Source organism: Peromyscus californicus, unplaced genomic scaffold (assembly GCF_007827085.1).
Source record: "Peromyscus californicus insignis strain IS unplaced genomic scaffold, ASM782708v3 Scaffold_9__1_contigs__length_137607984, whole genome shotgun sequence".
Classification (NCBI taxonomy): Eukaryota; Metazoa; Chordata; class Mammalia; order Rodentia; family Cricetidae; genus Peromyscus; species Peromyscus californicus.
In genome coordinates, this window is record NW_026294617.1 from 9,664,405 (window position 1) to 9,684,280 (window position 19,876).

The window sequence follows — 19,876 nt, forward strand, 5'->3', positions numbered from 1 at the left end:
TTTGACTACTAATGAGATTTAAGATTTCACATATTTGTCCCATTCTACTTTAAGTGAATGATCTGGGTAATTTAACCTAGTGACATGTAACAATAGGTAAATGTGTCAGTAAGCTCAATGACATTGACTGTTAAAGTAGTAAAAACTTAAACTGCCACTTTTTATCCTAAAGTTTATGGTTAAGCTAATGGTTGATCTGGAGTTAACAATGGTAGAGCCTGTGCTCAGCATGTATAAAACCTCTGAAGCAGAGGGAAAAGACAGGTTGAGATGCTGGTTTGACATAGGGTCCTTACCTTACCACAGGTAATTCAACAGGCATTGCATCGCCCCCCCAGCTCGGCTGCTCAGTACCTCCAGCAGATGTACGCGGCTCAGCAACAGCACTTGATGCTGCACACAGCTGCTCTTCAGCAGCAGCATCTAAGCAGCTCCCAGCTCCAGAGCCTTGCTGCTGTTCAGGTGAGAAACTAAGTGGACCACTCAGAGGCCACAGTTTATGTTAGATACAGTGTAACTGAAAGTAAGGAGGCCGGTGTTCTATCGGTGTTCTTAGGAGGCCTGTGATGCTTTCCCTGGAGGAGGTAGGTTAGTAGGCTGACCAATACAAGTTCACTGGAGGAGAATGGGTGGGTTTGTGTGTTGTCAAAGTTGGATAAATGCTCTCTCCATGGTGGACTTTTGTCTCTAAAAACTTTAGGGACATTGAATTCCTAAGGTTACATGAATTCCTTTTTTTTTTTTTTTTTTTTTTAGCCAAAAGCAAGTTGGTTTTTTTTTCTTATGTAGGTAGTTTATATTCATTAAAGAACATCAAGTGAAATAAAATTACAAGAGGAGGATGTAGAGTTGCTCATTCTTTCTACACCTGTCACTCCTGCTCTTCAGAGGTGGCCATGTGACAGTATACAGATGTGTGTGTGTGTGTGTATGTGTGTGTGTGTGTGTGTGTGTATACCTTTCTAAAAAATGAAATTAGTCCTATCAGTAACTTAATGATTAAATGTTTGTTTTTTAGAAAACATTTTCATTAATATTGTATAGTTTAAAATTTTTGTGAAATTTAGTTGTTAATCTTAAATCTCACCAGAAAATTATCTTAATTCACAGAACCTGAAAAAAAAAATCTATTTCTATTATCCATAGGTACCAGCTCTTGTTTCTTTTCAATAGTGTGCTTTTGAATTTTTTTTTCTTTTTTTAAAGACAGAGTCTTCATCACAATCTAGACCAGGTTGGCCTCAATCTCACAGAGATCTACCTGCTTCTGCCTTCCAAATGCTGGTATTAGAGATGTGTACCACTAAGCCAGGCTTCAATAGTAGAATTTTTTTTTTTTTTTTTCAAGACAGGGTTTCTCTGGAACTTGCTCTGTAGTCCAGGCTGGCCTAGAACTCACAGAGATCCGCCTGCCTCTGCCTCCCAAGTGCTGGGATTAAAGGCATGTGCCACAATCACCAGCTTCAGTAGAATTTAAAATAATACTTTAAATGACAGTTATATTTATGATTTAAGAAAATTGAAACCCACTGACTGTTGATATAGCTTGAGTTTGAGTTTCTTTTTCTTTTCTTTTCCTTTCCTTTTCCCTTTCCTCTTTTCTTTCCCCTTTCCTTCCTTCCTTCCTTCCTTCCTTCCTTCCTTCCTTCCTTCCTTCCTTCCTTCCTTTCTTTCTCTCTCTCTCTCTCTCTTTCTTCCTTCCTTCCTTCCTTCCTTCCTTCCTTCCTTCCTTCCTTCCTTCCTTCCTTCCTTCCTACCTACCTACCTACCTACCTACCTATTCTCTGTATAGCTCTGGCTGTCCTGGAACTCTGTAGACCAGGCTGGCCTCGAACTTGGAGATCCACCTATCTCTTCCTCCTGAGTGTTGGGATTAAAGGCATGCACCACAACTGCCTGGCTTCATTTTTTTTTTAACAAAATTATTAGTAGTTTTGGTGTGTTATGTGTGATTACACATGAGTGTGATTGTATGTACTCAAATGTCCAATGTATGTACCCATGTGTGCACATTTGGAGGCCAGAGCAGTCTCTCTGTAGTTCTCCTATCTGATTGCCTTGAAACAGGGTCTCTCAGGAATCGGAAGCTCACTGTTTCAGTGAGGCTACAGCCTGCAGGATCTCCCTCTCTTTGTCCTTTAGTGCTGGGCTTAAAGGAATGTAAAGCCATGCCTGGCTTTTTATGTGAATGCTAGAGATTCACACTCAGTGTCCTCGGGCTTACAGAGCAAGTGCTCTTACCCACAGAGCCATCTCTGCAGCTTTTAGTGTCGTCTTCGTGATGGAGTAGGGAGCTCAACTAAAGATAACAGAGGAGTGAAATTGATGATGGTTGTTCTCATAGTCTGAAGAGTGATTGACCAGAGCCATGTTGTTTTTTGGTTTTGGTTTTTGGTTTTTTGAGACAGGGTTTTTCTGTGTAGCCCTGGCTGTCCTGGAACTCACTTTGTAGACAAGCTGGCCTCAAACTCACAGAGCTCCACCTGCCTCTGCCTCCCCAGTGCTGGGATTAAAGGCGTGCACCACCACCATCTGGCATATTTTTTGTTTTGAGTGAATCAGCTTATTAAGTAGATAGTAATCGAAAGTAAAAGGTTAGATAAATAGATACAAGAAAAACATTATCAAATCAGGTGCTCAAAATAGCCAGCAGGGCAAGCCCCATTGAGGCAGTCAGTTGTTGTTCCTAACAGAGTGTCCTGGATGGAGAAGAGTGTCCCCTCAGGTGAGGCTCCCAAACACCAGCACAAGCAACAGCAGAGACGTAATGCCATCAGGTCAGGGGTTTACAAACAGCCAGCCAGCAGAAACCCAACTAGCTAGAGTTCCCAGTGGACATGCCCAGCTGGAGCGGGGTATCCTGTTGGGTGAGGCTTCCAAGTAAAAGAATGCGTAGCAGTGTATAGAGATAACATCATCACATTGGTGCTTACCACCTCCAGCAAAAACCAACAGAGAAGTGAGGAACTCGTCAAGAGTTTCCAGTTGAGCTTTCTCTGCGTGGTTGAGCTCCACCCACACCCCTTTCCCCTACAGCCAAACTTCCAGCCTTTCTTTCCCTTTTACTTTATTATTTACTTATTTAAAGATTTTATTATTTATTTATGTGTATGTGTGTGTTTGTATGCACACCTGTATGCTAGTGCCTGTGGAGGCCAGAAGAGGTCATTGGATCCCCTGGAGTTGCAGTTACAGGCAGTTGTGAGCCACTTTTCATGGATGCTAGGACTCCAGCTCTGCTCCATCTGCAGGAGTAGCTCTCTTCACTACTGAGCTGTCTTTCCAGCCCAGTGCAGGCACTTTTATTTCATGGGGGTAAGACATAAGAACACTGGATGGTTTTACTCTGGGACTGTTTTGCTTCTTTCTCCCCTCATGTCAGAGTTAGTGAGTCCAGCCCACCCCAGACAAGGGGTCTCAGTAGACACAGACATAATGGACATGCTTGGGGCTGAAGTTTGTGGGGGGCAATTCCATTTCTAGTACCAGCTACTCAGTGAGCTCAGACAACATAGGACAGTGTACCAACATAATGCGCATTATGAGAGTGCAGCTGATAAGACAAGATTAGGTCTTTGAGATGGCTTAGAGGGTAAAGGCACCTGCTGCTAAGCTTGGCAACAAGTTTGATGAACTGAGTTTCCTCCCTGGACCCAGATGGTAGAAGCTGTGTTCTGTGAAGCACATGTATACAGGAACACAAAGTAAATACATACAGAAATGTAGAAATAAGACTAGCCAGGGGGGCCTTTGTTCTCACTTTTCAACTTTGCTTTTTCTTAAAAAAAAAAGAATAATGGCCAGGGTCAAGCCATGTTGAATGTAAAATGATTTGTTTCATGCATAGACTTGAGCATTTTTATTGTAGTTTTGTATTATTGTGGCTCAAGGAAGTGTTTGGTTTTTTTTCCCCTCAAGGGAGTTTTTAACTTTATGTTTTTACAGACTTATTACAATAGTTTTATTATTTTAGGCAAGTTTGTCCAGTGGAAGACCATCTACATCCCCCACAGGAAGTGTCACACAACAGTCAAGTATGTCCCAGACATCTGTAAGTATCCTAAAATTTCTCCTGGATTTAAAATTTTTAATTGTTGTTTTCTAGAAGGAAGCTTGTTATTTATGAAGCTGCTATTTAATTATTGAATACCTGGAAATGAGAGTAAGAAGATTGGAGATATAACTTCTGAAAGTTGGAGGTTTTTAAAAAAAAGGCTTATTTTGCTGGGCAGTGGTGGCACACACCTTTAATTCCAGCACTCTGAAGGCAGAGGCAGGTGGATCTTTGTGAATTCAAGGCCAACGTGATCTGTATAGTGAGTTCCAGGACAGCCAGGGTTACACAGAGAAACCTTGTCTCGAAACAAAACAAAACAAAACAAAAACAAACAAAAAAGTGGTTTTTCTTATTATGATTTTATGTGTGAGGTACTTACAGAAACTATAATTCCAAGTGAATGTATTTTTAAATGACATAATTAGTGCTACTTGTCCTAAGCCAGACAGGAGTATGCCAAAACTGAGTGGCTGGTTGGGTAAAAGAAGTATGAAGGGGTAGATGTCAGGTAAAAAAATAACATCATGTCTATTTTGTTTACTGTTCTGGGTAGCTAGCTGTTCCACGAGTGATTTGACCAGAAGCACATTACAGTGGTCAGAGTCACTTAATAAAACTCAATAGAGAGACATGTAGTTGGATTTTTTTCTGGGCCATCAGTTCCCAAATAATGACACGGAGACTTTAATTATGAAAGCTCAGCCTTAGCTTAGACTTGTCCCACTAGCTCTTACAACTTAAATGAATCCCTTTATATTAATCTACATTTTGCCACGTGGCTTTTTACCTTTCTTCCATTCTGTGTGTCCAACTTGTTCCCTAGTGTCTTCCCTGTGCCGAGATTCATCTACTTCCTCTCTTTCTTCCCAGAAGTCCCACCTATACCTCCTGCCCAGCTATTAGTCGTTCATCTCTTTATTAAACCAGTCACAGCAATAATATATCCTTATACAGTGTATAAATATCCCACAACAGAGACAGGTTGTGGTAACAGAAGTCTCTAGGAAGTAATAATGAGCAATGAATTATTAGGTGGCAGTCTACTCATGTTCTCCTGGTGTCCTCCATCCCCTCTGACTCCTAACAATCTTTTTTTTTTTTTTTGGTTTTTCAACACAGGGTTTCTCGGTAGCTTTGAAGCCTGTCCTGGACTAGCTCTGTAGACCAGGCTGGCCTCGAACTCACACAGATCCACCTGTCTCTGCCTCCTGAGTGCTGGGATTACAGGCGTGCGCCACCACCGCCTGGCCTTCTAACAATCTTTTCCCCCCTCTTCTGCTTGGTTTCCCAAGATGGGGGTGGGGGCACAACCCTCTGCATAATGTCTGACTGTGGGTCTCTGTACCTACTTGTTGCTAGAGTTTTCCTGCCTGGCCCATAGTCAGGACAAATCTCTGTCACCCGCCAGTCCCACAGCCACTCAGACCCAACCAAGTAAACACAGAGACTTATATTGCTTATAAACTGTATGGCCGTGGCAGGCTTCTTGCTAACTGTTCTTATATCTTAAATTAATCCATTTCTATAAATCTATACCTTGCCACGTGGCTTGTGGCCTACCGGCATCTTCACATGCTGCTTGTCATGGCGGCGGCTGGCAGTGTCTCCCTCCACCTTCCTGTTCTCTCAATTCTCCTCTCTGTTAGTCCTGCCTATACTTCCTGCCTGGCCACTGGCCAATCAGTGTTTTATTTATTGACCATTCAGAGCATTTGACATACAGACCATCCCACAGCACCCACTCCCATCTGCTACGGAGAAAGGCTCTATGAAGACTGGACAAGGCACCATTCTATGAGAATAGCATGAATCATTTCATTGCTTTTTTTTCTTTTTTGATCAGTCATGTTTGGTTCTTCCCTAGATCTCTAGGCTAGCCAGTCTCCAGTTCCTGGCCATCTAGGCACTGTAGGGTGGGGGCATGCTCGTGTGGCATGGGCCTCAAGTTAAATCAGACATTGGTTGGCCACTTCTGTAAATTCTGAGCCATCATTGCCCCAGTACATCTTGTAGGCATGGCAGGTTGTAGGTGGAAGATTTTGTGACTGGGTTGGTGTCCAGGTTTTTCTTTCCATAGCCTGCAGAATACCTTCCCATACCAAAGAGACTAGAATGTAGGGGTGAAGGCTCCATGTAGGCACCACCTTGATCTCCCTATATTCATGAGATGTGAGGATGTTGTCCTCAGCAACACCCTCCCCCCATCGGTTTTTGGAGAGCAACACTCTGTTCTAGCATCTGCCTGGGTTGTGTAGGGATCTCCTCAGCCAACAACTCAACTGAGAATGCAGCCCAGTCCTACCACTGGAAGCCTTGCTTGGTTACAGAAGATGGCCAGTTCAGACTCCACATCCTTCATTACTAGGAGTCCTCATTAGATTCCAGGAAGTTTCCACTGCAGAATGTTTCCACACTGTTTCCCCAAATATCCCCCAGTTTCAGGTGTCTCTCCCTACACTCTCTCCTTGATCCCTCCTGCTGTTCCCACCTACCCCCAGTGCACCCTCAAAACCTATTCTATTTCCTCTTCCCAGGGAGATCCATGCGTCTTTTCAGAGCCCTTGTCCTTACCTAACCTCCTTGGGTCTCTGGATTGTAGCTTGATTATCACTTACTTAACAACTAATATCCTCTTATAAGTGAGTACATACCATGTTTGTCTTTCTGGTTCTGGGTTACCTCACTCGGGATGATATTTTTTCTAGTTCCATCATTTGCCTTCAAATTTTGTAATGTCATTTTTTGTAACAGCTTAATACTCAATTGTGTAAATTTACTCATTTTCTTTATTCATTCTTCAGTTGAAGGACATCTAGGTTATTTTTAGTTTCTGGCTATTTTGAATAAAGCCACAATGAACATATTTGAGCAAGTGTCCTTGTGGTAAGGTGGAGTGTCCTTTGGGTATAGCTGGATCTTGAGATAGATCGATTCCCAGTTTTCTGAGGAACCGCCATATTGGTTTCCATAATGGCTGTACAAGTTTGCACTCCCACCAGCAATGGAGGAGTGTTCCCCTTGCTCCACATCCTCACCAACATGAGCTGTAACTTGTGTTATTGATCTTAGGCATTCTGACAGGTATAAGATGTGTGGAAGACCAGCTCCCACATTTATTTACCCCAGGGACTCTTGAGGAATGAGGGATAAGAGACTTAGGTAGAAATAAAGAGGGGAGAGAAACAGAGAGAAACACAGGATAGCCTCAGGTGGGCCTGGATTCTTATCCATCGGCCCAGAGCTTTATTCCAAAGGGCTATTTATTTATTCCAAAGGGCTATTTATAACAATGCTAAGGGGTGGAGCAAAGGACCTTCCCTTTGCTAGTTACAGTCAAGTGTAGACCCTTAAAACACCAGGTACTCAGGCCTGTGGTCCAATCAACCTGGTATGCAGTCCTGCTGGGTACAGCCACTAGGAAACCTAGTGGACTCCAGCAAAGATGGAATCTCAAAGTAGTTTTGATTTACATTTCCCTGATGGCTAAGGATGTTGAACATTTCTTTGTTTCTCAGCCTTTTGAGATTCATCTTTTGAGAATTCTGTGTTTAGATCAGTATTCCATTTTTAATTGGATTATTTGGTTTTTTGATATCTAGTTTGAGTTTTTTATGTATTTTGGATATTAGTTCTCTATCAGTTGTGGAGTTGGTTAAAAAAAACTTTTCCCATTCTGTAGGCTGCCATTTTGTCCTTTTGACAGTGTCCTTTGCCTTACAGAAGCTTTTCAGTTTCATGAGGACCCATTTATTAATTGTTGATCTTAGTGTCTGTGCTATTAGTGTTAAGTGCAGGAAATTGTCTCTTGTGATAGTGTATTCAAGGCTATTCCTTACTTTCTCTTCTATCAGGTTCTATGTGTCTGGTTTTCTTTTCAAGATAGGATTTTTCTGTGTAGCCCTGGCTATTCCTGGAACTTGCTCTATAGACCAGGCTGGCCTTGAACTCATAGAGATACACCTGCCTCTGCCTCCCGAGTGCTGGGCAATGTGTCTGGGGGTTTTTTTTTTGTTTGTTTTTTTCCAAGACAGGGTTTCTCTGTGTTGCTTTGGAACCTATCCTGGAACTCACTTTGTAAATCAGGCTGGCCTCGAACTCACAGAGATCCACCTGCCTCTGCCTCCTGAATGCTGGGATTAAAGACATGTGCCACCATCTCCCAGCTTATGCTAAGGTTTTTGATCTTGTTTTTCCTGTCTTCCAACTCCTTGTAGACACTCCCTTCGTCCTTAGCCACTCAACTTTGTGTTCTCTCTTTCCAAAAAAAAAAAAAGCAGAAAAAAAACCCCAAACAAGAAGTATGACAAACAACAACAAACCCTCCCCCCAAAAAAACCTACAAAATGAAAATCAAGCGAACAAAAGACCAAAAATTCAAAAAAAAAAAAAAAGCAAAGCAAAATGAAACAAAAAGTCCACAGAAATACTACTGAGTTCCTTTTATGTAGGCTGGCTACTCCTGGGCGTGGGGATCTGATGTCTTCTTTTGGCCTCTGTAGGCACTGCATACACCTGCAATTCCCTTCTACCCCCTACATATACATAATTAAAAAGAAATCTGCCGGGTGGTGGTGGCGCACGCCTTTAATCCCAGCACTCGGGAGGCAGAGCCAGGCGGATCTCTGTGAGTTCGAGGCCAGCCTGGGCTACCAAGTGAGTCCCAGGAAAGGCGCAAAGCTACACAGAGAAACCCTGTCTCGAAAAACCAAAAAAAAAAAAAAAAAAAAAAGAAATCTTTTTTAAAAAGAAAATTTGGGCTTTGAGAATACCCAGTTATGAAACCTTGAGTGAATGGACATGGGTTTTCATGTTAAACTCTATAACTGGCCAGTGATGTAACTTAGGGCAAGCAAGCCATTTCACTTGCCTGCACTCCAAGCTTTTGCAATATTGTCTATTTAGATTTTCTAGTTTTTCTTCATCCAGATATCCCTAAATTTAGATTAAAGAGAGAAGATTCAGTAAACGAGGATATGAACTGAATTGTGTCTTCCCAGAATTCATGTTGAAAACCCAATCTATGTTTCTATACGAGAAATAGACTCTGTAGTGAACTGATTTAAATGAGGTCTTTAGGGTGGAGCTCTATCAAAGAGGAAAAATTGCCAGTGATCTCTCTAGCATGGGAGGGTTTAGGAGAAGGTAGCAGGCTGCTAGCTAAGAAGAGAGCCTACACCGGAAACTTGATGGGCCAGCACTTTGATTTGGACTCCCATACTCCCCACAACTATGAAAAACCAATTTCTGTTCTTAAAGTTTGTGGTGCTGGGAACTGAATACAGGCCTTCATACATGCCTTATACAGCTCTACCACTGAGCACAGTCTCTGTCCTACATTTCTGTTGCTCAAGTTGTTGGGTTGTGGTGTTTCTTATTGTAGACTTAGACCAGGCTTTGGATCTTAAAGTTAGCCAGATAGATCTGTTTTTAAATTTTCAATAATATTGTTTTTGAAGAGAGGATTTCATTAAATAGTTTGAGTACCAGTGATTTAGATGTTAATTCATGACTCTTTCAGGGTTTCTTAAATAGTTTGTCTTAGTGTTCTATTGCTTTGAAGAGACACTATGACCTTGACAACTCCTATAAAGGAAAACATTTAATTGGGGTTGGTTTACAGTTCAGAGGTTTAGTCCATTATCATCATGATGGGAGGCACGGTGGTGTACAGACAGACATGGTGCTAAAGAGTTAGCTGAGAGTTCTACACCTGGATCCACAGGGAACAGGAAGAGAACAAGGCACACTAGGTCTGGCTTGAGCTTTTGAGACCTCAAAACCTACCTCCAGTGACACACTTCCTCCAACAAGGCCACACCTCTCAATAGTGCCAATCCTTGTGAGCCTATGGGGGTATTTTCATTCAAACTACCACAGTTTACATGTATGATAAAAATATAAGTGTCTATTTCATTGAAGGGTGAATGGTAGGAATAATGAGAATAAGCTAGAATATACAATAGATAATTGTAATATAGGCTTTTTATTGTTGCAAGTAGGTTATCTGCAAACAGAATCCTTTTAGGATACAGTCCCATTGTCTGAAATTGGGCAATAGAAGAGGGTCTGATTCTGACCTAGTAATAATGAGATTTTCGGATGGTGCTTATGGGAAGGCAGCCAATTATCTATTGTTCAGCATTTAATTGGTGCTAGTTGTCTTGAGTATGCACATGAGTTACAGACCCTTCTTTCATGGACAGCAATATTCATTTGAAGAATTATACCTAGACATAGAAAGTATTTACGTATATAATCAAGTGATAATTAGCTTCCTTTTCTTAACTAGCATGGTGGTGAACAGGAAAGATTTGAGGGGATTGTAATACATACATTAGTCTTATATGGGATGTTAGTTTTTAGAAAAAAGTTTTCAGAGCTCATTCTGAAACAGCTCAGTTTCAGGTGTCATTATTATGTTGGATTCTGTGTTAGTCTTTTACACTTAGGAGAAGAATCTGTTCCAGTACTTTTGGGTGTGTGTGCATTCATCCTTGTGTGTGGAAGACTGAAGTCCACAGAGGGTGTCTGTGGTGGTATTGTGTTCCCCAAAATATTGTGCACTCTAATAAACTTATCTGGGGTCAGAGACAGAACAGCCACAATATTAAACATAGAGGATAGGCAGTGGTAGCACACGCCTTTAATCCTAGCATTCTAGAGGTAGAAATCCATGTGTTCAAGGATATAGCCAAGTATGGTGACTCACGCCTTTAATCCCAGAAAGCGAGCCTTTAATCCCAGGGAGTGATGGCAGAAAGCAGAAAGGTATATAAGGCGTGAGGGCCAGAAACTAGCAGCATTTGGCTGGTTAAGCTTCAGGCTTTCTAGCAGCAATTCAGCTGAGAGCCATTGGGATGAGGACACAGAAGCTTCCAGTCTGAGGAAACAGGATCAGCTGAGGAACTGTCGAGGTGAGGAAGCTGTGGCTTGTTCTGCTTCTCTGATCTTCTAGCATTCACCCCAATACCTGGTCTCAGGTTTGATTTTATTAATAAGACTCTTTAAGCTTCGTGCTACAGGTGTCTATTGTGATCATATTTCATTTTCGTTTTGGAGACAGGGTCGCTAATTGAACCTGGAGCTCCTTGCCTGCCTCACAGTAGCCATCAGGCAAGTCCCAGGGATCCTCCTCTCTCTGCCTGCCCGGTGCTGAGATTATAGATGTGTGCCACCTTTTGTGTTGGTGCTGGGACCGAACTCAGGTACCCGTCCTTGTGTGACAAGCACTTTACTGATTGAATGATCTCTCCAGCCTGTGTTTAGGACTTTTTAATGCTGATGTGCCGTCAGGCACAGTACTGAGTACCAAAAATTCAAAAAACCAAGGTGTTTTAGAGCACACTAAAGATACAGACAAGTAGATAGTCAAAGGCCGTTATGATGAACACTATGTTTGGTGAGAGGTCTTCTGACATCTTACTTGTAGTGAACACATTGGTAATAAACTTGAATCCTCAGTATGCCTGGAAATTTCTATTTCATACCTTTTGTAATTATTTTAACAAGAGTGTTGTAGCATGAATCTTAAAAGTTTTTATTAATAAAATCAAACCTGAGGCCAGTTATTGGGGTAAATGCTGGAAGGTCAGAGAGACAGAACAAGCCACAGCTATCTCACCTTGCCAATTCCCCAGCTGGTCCTGTTTCCTCAGACTGGAAGCTTCTGTGTCCTCATCCCAATGGCTCTCAGCTGAACTGCTGCTCGAAGCCTGAATGCTTAACCAGCCGAATGCTTAACCAGCCAAATGCTTCCAGTTTCTGGTCCTCATGCCTTATAAACCTTTCTGCTTTCTACCACCACTCCATGGGACTAAAGGCTGCTTTCTGGGATTAAAGGCGTGAGTCACCATGCCTGGCTGTTTCCAATGCAGCCTTGAACTCACAGAGATCCAGAGGGATTTCTGTCTCTGGAATGCTAAGATTAAAGGTGTGTGCTAACATTTTCTAGCCTAAGTATCTTGTGGCTTTTCTGTTCTCTGACCCCAGATAAGTTTATTAAGGTACACAATATTTTGGGGAACACAATACCACCACATGTTGTATTAAGTATTTTTTAAGGAAATTTTAAAACAAGGATGATTGTTTTCAGAATTTTAGTTAATAAGCCTGAAAGTGCAACTTGATCATAGAGTACTTGCCTGGCATGCCAGACTGCAAGGACTGAAAACAAATACCTACTTTATCTACAAACAGAAACAGAAGTAGCAAGGTTCAGACCTGGGGGTAGGTAGGGAAAAGTCCAGGGAGCTGTGACATAGTAAAGGGACAAAAGTCACCCACTGCTGGCCCTAGCAAGATAGATTATGTGAACCACCTAACAAAGAATTTCAGGTAGCTGCTTTGAGAAAACTGAAAACTTTGAATACAGAAAACCAATTCAAAGATTTCATCAGCGAAAGTTAACAGGTTAAAATTTAAAACAAAAAATCCAACACAAATCCTGGAACTGAATAATACATTGAAAAAGAAAGAAAGAAAGAAAGAAAGAAAGAAGGAAGGAAGGAAGGAAGGAAGGAAGGAAGGAAGGAAGGAAGGAAGGAAGGAAGGAAGGAAGGAAGGAAGGAAGGAAGGAAGGAAGGAAAGAAAGAAAGAAAGAAAGAAAGAAAGAAAGAAAGAAAGAAAGAAAGAAAGAAAGAAAGAAGAAACCAAAACCAGCATCAAGAGCAAAAATTAACCAAGCAAAACAGGAATCTTGTTTCATAGAACTTGAAAATGCAGTCTGGGCTGATAGCCTGTGGTTTCCAGAAATGGCTTAGCCCTGGACTGGAACCTCTGGTCCTTGTGACTGATGCAGCACTGGCCCTGAGTGCTGGCTCCCATCTCTGCTCCTGAGGTTTGTATGCAATTCAAGTCATTGCAGGCAACTAAACGCCAGTCCATATCACAGAGTTTGAGTCCTATCTAGGGCAAGGGCAGGTTGAAAGATTTAGTCAGTGGGTACCAGCCTAGAATTAGGAGTTGGGAGAGTCTGCCTGGGGCTGGGGGAGGGGTAACACAGGAAATATAAAGGGTACCTTCTCTTCAACAACATCTTTTCTTACTGTGTTGTGACCATCTCCTGTGTGTCTCACCTGGGTCTCATGAAGGGAGTTTCATGTGCAGATACTTCAAGTTGATGTTTCCTCTGGTGGAAGATTGCTGGAGAGCCCTGCTTCACCATTTTGTCCCATCAAATGTTAATGTATTGGATTGTATTAAGGGGCTATGCAGGGAGTGTTTTGGATTTCATGCCCACACTTAGTAAACGCCTGAAATTTTGATTCTCATAGGTGTCTCCCTCCACCCTTCCAGTATGTCAGGGCAGGAATAACAGCTTCCTAGCTGCTTCTCAGAATATACGAGTGGATCTTTTCATATATTGATCAGCCTTTCTCAGGATCTTATCTGAAATAGGAATTTCACTTCCAGCTTTACCATATAATAGGCTGACGTGGACATTCCATTTTTTTAGGCTTAACGAACCTAGAGGTACCTTGGTGTCAGCTGTTGCTTACATGTTTGGGTTTGCATTTTTTACTGACATCTGAGCATTTCCCTCCACTGCTCCCTTGTGTATTTTAACTCCATTCTCATTTCATGTCAATTGAGCAGTTCCGAGAGTATCTTTGAGCACATGAATGTGTATTCTCTTCCTGAATCAGAAGTCTAATAACCTATTTGTTAATTTTGTTTTCTACTCTTGGTCCACAAAAAGCACTCGGGAGGAAGAGGCAGGTGGATCTCTGAGATCGAGGCCAGCCTGGTCTACAGAGTGAGTTCCAGGACAGCTAGGGCTACACACAGAGAAACTCTGATTGGGGGGGGGGGGGGTTGGGAGGAAAAAAAAAAGAGTGGATGATACAAGAGCATGATAGGACTTGGAAAGATGAAAAAGGATGTATGTATCTCTCTCTTCCCTGTTTCTCCACCTCCCCCTTTCCATTTTCCCTTCATAGATCCAAGCAAGTTGACAGGTTCTGATGTATTTTCCAGGGATTTATTAGATTAAACACTAACCTTTTCTTTCTTTGTGCTAGGATCTTGTTATGTAGCTCAGGCTGGCCAGGAACTTGAAGTATAGCTTAGCTCAGACTCACCACGAACTGACAGTCCTCCTGCCTCAGCCTTTCTAATGCTGGAATTACAAGCTTTTGCCACCTATTCAGCCACATACTATTTGTTTTTTTCTTTTTTCTTTTCTTTTTTTTTGTTTAGACCAGATCTCGTGTACCCCAGGTTGGCCTGGAGCTTACTCGGTAGCCCAGGGCTGGCCTTTAACCCACAAGCCTCCTTCCTTAGCCTCTTGAGTGCTGGATTACATGAGTCACTACATCTGCTTTCTAATTAATTCTTAATCGTGACTTTAAACTTTAAAATGTTTATACATTAATTTCGTAGCCAATATTCAGGATTTTTCCATCTGTTTAACTGATAGCAATTGTATTTTCTTCTGTTTTTAGAGCTTTTAAGTTAAAACATTGAAGTAATTATATGTTACCTGCATGTCTTTTTAATATATAAGTGGATTATTTGTGTTTTAATTTTTGTTTACTTCAGGAGCTTCTCAAAGTGTGACAGTGTGACAAAACAATGTCTTAAAATTAGAATTTTAAAGTCACTCTGTGGAATAGTAAAGCAATTAGACATTAGCCCTGATTGTGGGCAGGTAGAAGCAATGGCATTTTTAAGATGCTAGAAGTCTTACTGAAGTGTAGATGTGTTTGAAAGTTGTTCCAGTTAGTAAGCAGTCTATGCTGTGTGCTTATATGCAAATAGTTGTCCAAAGTGAAGAGTTCTGTCAAAGGTCAGAGGCTGCCCTTGAGGTTTCTACCATTGATTGCCTTGCTTCCGCTTGGTAAAGTTGAGACTATGGAGGCAAAACACGGAAACATGACCTGTTATGTTTTCTTCCTTAGATCAACCTCTCCACTTCTCCTACACCTGCTCAGTTGATGAATCGCTCCCAGGCTTCCAGTTCTACCAGCGGCAGTATTACCCAACAGACGATGTTACTAGGGAGTACCTCTCCTACATTAACAGCCAGCCAAGCTCAAATGTATCTCCGAGCTCAGATGGTAAGATAAAAGACAGCAGCTTTTCAGTGTCTTAAGGCACTGGAGACTTCAAATGTTTCTGGATTTGATGCAATGAAGCATTTTTAGTACTTAAGCAGTATTTAACAAGTGTGTGTGTGTGTGTGTGTGTGCGTGTGTGTGCGCGCGCCGCGCATTCAACCTTTGAATACTAATAAAAATGCATAAAAGTTCCACTTTGAATTAATATGCCTTCTTGGTAACAATATTTTTTAATATTGTTACTGATTTTAAAAACTTTTTTTCATATTTTGACATCTCCACAATTGAAAAGCTTTTTCTTACTGATGCCATCTTATAGTTTTAATACTTACAGTGATATAGAAATTATTTATTCTGTTGACATTGATGATTTGAGGAAATAGTGGAAACATTAAAAACTTAGTTTTTAACTATAAGTAAGAATTTATGTCCAAGGACCTTCTGGAATCTGGATTGGATCATTGTTTTTCAGATAATTCATAGCTTTGGTTGTTACTGTCTCAAATTCTGTAAGGTGGCATTGTTATGTGTACTTCAACTTTTTTATTAATATAGGAATGTTAATTGATAATTCTATAACTAGGTACCTACTGATTTCCTGATTTAATTGTTGAACTTAAAGGAATGTAGACATTGGCTGACATAATTTTGTACAGTGAGGCAAATGTTTTGATGTAAATATATATATATATAGTTAATTTTGCAGTACCAGGAATTGAAACCAGGGCTTCATGAACACTAGACAAGTATCCTCTCAATACTCACCATCTTCAGCCTCCTTAATATGCAGATTTTGACCAATGAACTGAATCTGTACTGATCCCTATTTGTTCATTGAAAATTGGAAAGCAAGTTTTCAGTCCTATTTCTGGCAGGAAGTGAGGCTGTGACACAAGCTTTGGTCACAAATTGTAAACATCACCTTTTTCTTCTTTATTACTTTTCTCCCATGAAATTGTCTTTAATGATATGATTTGAACCATTTGAAATAGTTTTGTTTTGTTTTGTTTTTGATGATTCTGACCTTTAAAACAAGCGATTCATAGGCTCAGACAGGAGTGTCTTCCTTTCTGGGTGGGGTGCTTTCAGGCTGTGTGCACCAGAAGTAAGAACATTTGTTGGTGAATTTACTTCGATTCAGTAAATGAGTAAAGAATTAAATGTAAAAGGTCTAGAGGAAAATAAGGGGCTCAGGAAAGGTGGGGATGTGGTGGTAAATATGAGCAAGGGATAGTGAATATGATCACTTTGTATGTGCATGCATGAAAAATCACAGTGAAACCCAGTATTGTATAGCTAATACATACCAGTAAAGTTCAAGATTAGAAAAGTCCCCAGTTGATCATTTTAGTTTAAATAGCAGGAAGGTAGTGAGTACTTCTTGAAATGACTTTAAAATTGTGTATTTACACACTCCTTAAAACCTATCATTATGGCCGGGCGGTGGTGGCGCACGCCTTTAATCCCAGCACTCGGGAGGCAGAGCCAGGCGGATCTCTGTGAGTTCGAGGCCAGCCTGGTCTCCAAAGCGAGTTCCAGGAAAGGCGCAAAGCTACACAGAGAAACCCTGTCTCGAAAAACCAAAAAAAAAAAAAAAAAACCTATCATTATTTACTAAATCCAGTTAGATTGAGTAGATTATATTGTCTTAGAAATTAATGGTACTTGTTTAATATTAAAAGTTTGTAACAAGATAGTGATGTATAGATTGTTTTTCAATTTTGTTGTTTTGCTCTGTTTTAACATTCGAGCATTTACATTTAGAACAAATAGTCCTTTAGAAACAGGGCTAACATCAAGAGCAACCTTACTTTGTCCTACAATCAGTCTCTTGTGGCTGAGAAACATTGTAGTGTAGTATGTGGCACTGTTGCTGTGTGGACTGAAGAGACTTTTTGGTATTTCTTTTCATGTTTCTATATTAATCTGTATGCTAACATAGTTTTATTTTCATTTTCCATCTTAGGAATCATGAGATAGTAGCTTCCATTTGGGACAAAATTTGGTTTGAGGCTCTCATCTCACCAGACACATTCTTTTCTTAGAGTAGATCCCTCTACCCTCAGAATTGGGAGCTATTTCAAAGCTGTTGATGACTTTTTTGAGCTCTGTGATCACAACTTTGTTGTCGTGTGAAGCCTTTTGCTTAGGAGGTAGTCCTAACTGGCATTGTCTCTCTGTCACGAAGTTGAGTCTCTTGCCTGCTTGCTACACACCGTGTGTGGGACATGTTCTTTAGTCTTAGGGTGTTATTTTTGGTTTTCTGTCTGTACAGCTGATTTTCACACCCGCTACCACTGTGGCTGCTGTGCAGTCTGACATTCCTGTTGTCTCGTCGTCACCGTCACCTTCCTGTCAGTCTGCAGCTGCTCAGGTGAGACTGTCTGTCCCAGTGTGGTGCTGGAGGTCTGGGTCTCAGTGGAAAGATGGCCACTGCATTCTTCAGAGTGCATTGCTGTGCCTTTCAGGTGAAATTCATAAAACACTGAGAACTTCAAGAGCATGCTTGTTTTGTAGAAATGATAATCTAATTAAACATAGATTTAGATTATTAGATGTTCATTCATCAAGGTTAATGAAAGTTTTATTAATGACACTGTATTTTTAGTTTTACTGTATACCAGATTTCTTTCTTATGTGAGTTATGTTCTTTTTTGTAGATTTCCTTTACAAGCAGTTACATAACAGATAAGTCAAAGTAGATGGTAATTTTAAGTTTAAAAATGAATTAAATCAGGTAAAACTTGAAGTTAAAAACTTAAGTAGAGTATTACTTTATTTGGTACTATGGAAAAAAATGAACTTTAACTTCTCTCTTATTCACAAAAATAAACTTAAGAGTAGAATGTATGACTAACGGGAAAAATAAAAAATTTAACTTTCTAGGAGAAAGCACGACAGCATCTTTGCAAGTCTAGGGTGGGCAAGGCTTCTTAGGGCACAAAAAAGATTAACTAGAAACAAAAATAGTGATAAATTAGACTTAATGAAACTAAAAATTATTTTTTAAAGAATCATTACAAAATGACTATCTAGGCTACAGGCTGAGGAAAACTATTCTCAATATATGTGTCTGACCAAAGATTGTACCTAGAATATAAAAAAAATGCCTATAGTTTAATAATTGATCATAAGGTCAGTTACAAATGGAAAAAAAGATTTTAAGAGATAGTTCACAAAAGACACTATATAGGCCAGGTGTGGTGGTGCATGCTTTTAATCCCAACACTTAGGAGGCAGAGGCAAATAGATCTGTGAGTTTGTAGCCAACCTGTTTTACAGACTCAGTTTCAGGACAGCCAGAAGTACAAAGTGAGACTCTGTCTCAACAAACAAAGACAATATATAAAAGGCCAATGAGCTCATGATAAAAGTGTTCAACATCATAGATCATTACAGATATGGATCAGAACCATAATAAGCATCATCATATGCTCATCTGCATGGCTGAAATGAAGGCTTACACTATACAATAGTTTATAATAGCTAAATATTCTTTAAATACTGAGTGTATAAACAGATGGTGTTATATTCATACAGTGGAATAGTACTCAAAAGTGAAAAGAACAAATCACTGATACATCCCATAAACATTATGGCTAGAAAATGAAGCTAGACACAATAAGTACATCCTCTGTGATTCTGTAGTTTTAAAATTCCAGACTAGGGAAAACTCTCCATAGTGAAAAAATTAGGTTAATAGAGGTAGGGAAAATTGACTAGGAGGGATGTTTAGTGTATTGGTTCTAAATTTTTGACCTACTGTGGGTCAAAACAGGACGGCAAAACTTATGGAACAGTAGCAGCTTATTGTAAGTGATAGCTCAGTAAATTTCATAAAAATCACTTAGATTGAGTAAACTTTAAGTTAAAATAATCAAGTGAACTATTACTTTATGTGATGCTATTTTGTTGTTTTTCATAGTAAGTGTTTTGGGTCATCTTTGGCCTTTTATTTAATTAAACATTTTAAAATATCTTTTGTTCATTTGGGGTATATTTTTAGTTTCTTTTTTGAGACAGCTTTTTGCTACTAGCCTTGGATGGCCTGGTACTTGATGTTTGCCCCCCAGACCTTGAATTTGAGGCAATATTCTTGTCTCAGCTTCCTCAGTGCTGGAAGTACAGGTATGAGTCACCATGCCTGGTACATTTTATTTTTCATTTCATATTTCAGCTTTCCGATAAATGTAAGAAATGAGAGTAGCTGGGTGTGGTGGCACACACCTTTAATCCCAGCACTCGGGAGGCAGAGGCAGGTAGATCTCTGAGTTCCAGGCCAGCCTGCTCTACAAAGTGAGTTCCCAGACAGCCAGGGCTATACAGAGAAACCCTGTCTCAAAAAACAAACAAACAAACAAACAAAATGATATAGTAATAATTAATATTCTTTGATTTTTTTCATAGAACCTCTGTGTATTGATATATTTAATAATAAAGACTAATTTTCATGTATTAGTTATAAAGGTTGTGGTCAGGTAAACTCAGAGTTTTCCTTAACTCTGCCCTTTGCAGCTCCTTAACAGAGTTGGCTGGATAGGGCTCACTAAATGCTAATTTAAAGTTACCCTTGCTAAGCTCCAGTTTCATGGCTTTATATTAGAAATGACACCTCAGTTGTTACAAGGGGCAGATGAGGCAATCAGAAGCTACTTAACACAGTGCCTGCCACATAATGAGCTATCATATCTACCGATTACTGTTTTTATTTGACATTGTCTGATGACAAATCACACATTTAGTTTTTAGCTTTCAAGAAGCT

The 19,876-nt window shown here is 40.3% G+C and overlaps 1 protein-coding gene across 6 annotated transcripts in view; it reads left to right on the top strand.

Annotated features, from left to right (window-relative positions):
• Positions 1 to 19,876, top strand: part of Phc3 (polyhomeotic homolog 3) — a 78,597-nt gene that overhangs the window by 7,288 nt on the left and 51,433 nt on the right. For 4 of the 6 annotated variants that reach the window (XR_008216692.1, XM_052731891.1, XM_052731892.1 and 1 more), the window contains 4 exons: positions 307 to 462; positions 3,974 to 4,051; positions 14,956 to 15,114; positions 17,390 to 17,488. Coding sequence is in view for 5 of the 6 variants with exons in the window: in XM_052731891.1 (XP_052587851.1) it covers positions 307 to 462; positions 3,974 to 4,051; positions 14,956 to 15,114; positions 17,390 to 17,488 (492 nt within the window). In the remaining variant the exon portion in view is untranslated. The remainder of the gene's footprint in view (positions 1 to 306; positions 463 to 3,973; positions 4,052 to 14,955; positions 15,115 to 17,389; positions 17,489 to 19,876) is intronic. The other 2 variants (XM_052731889.1, XM_052731890.1) reach the window with 1 other exon arrangement.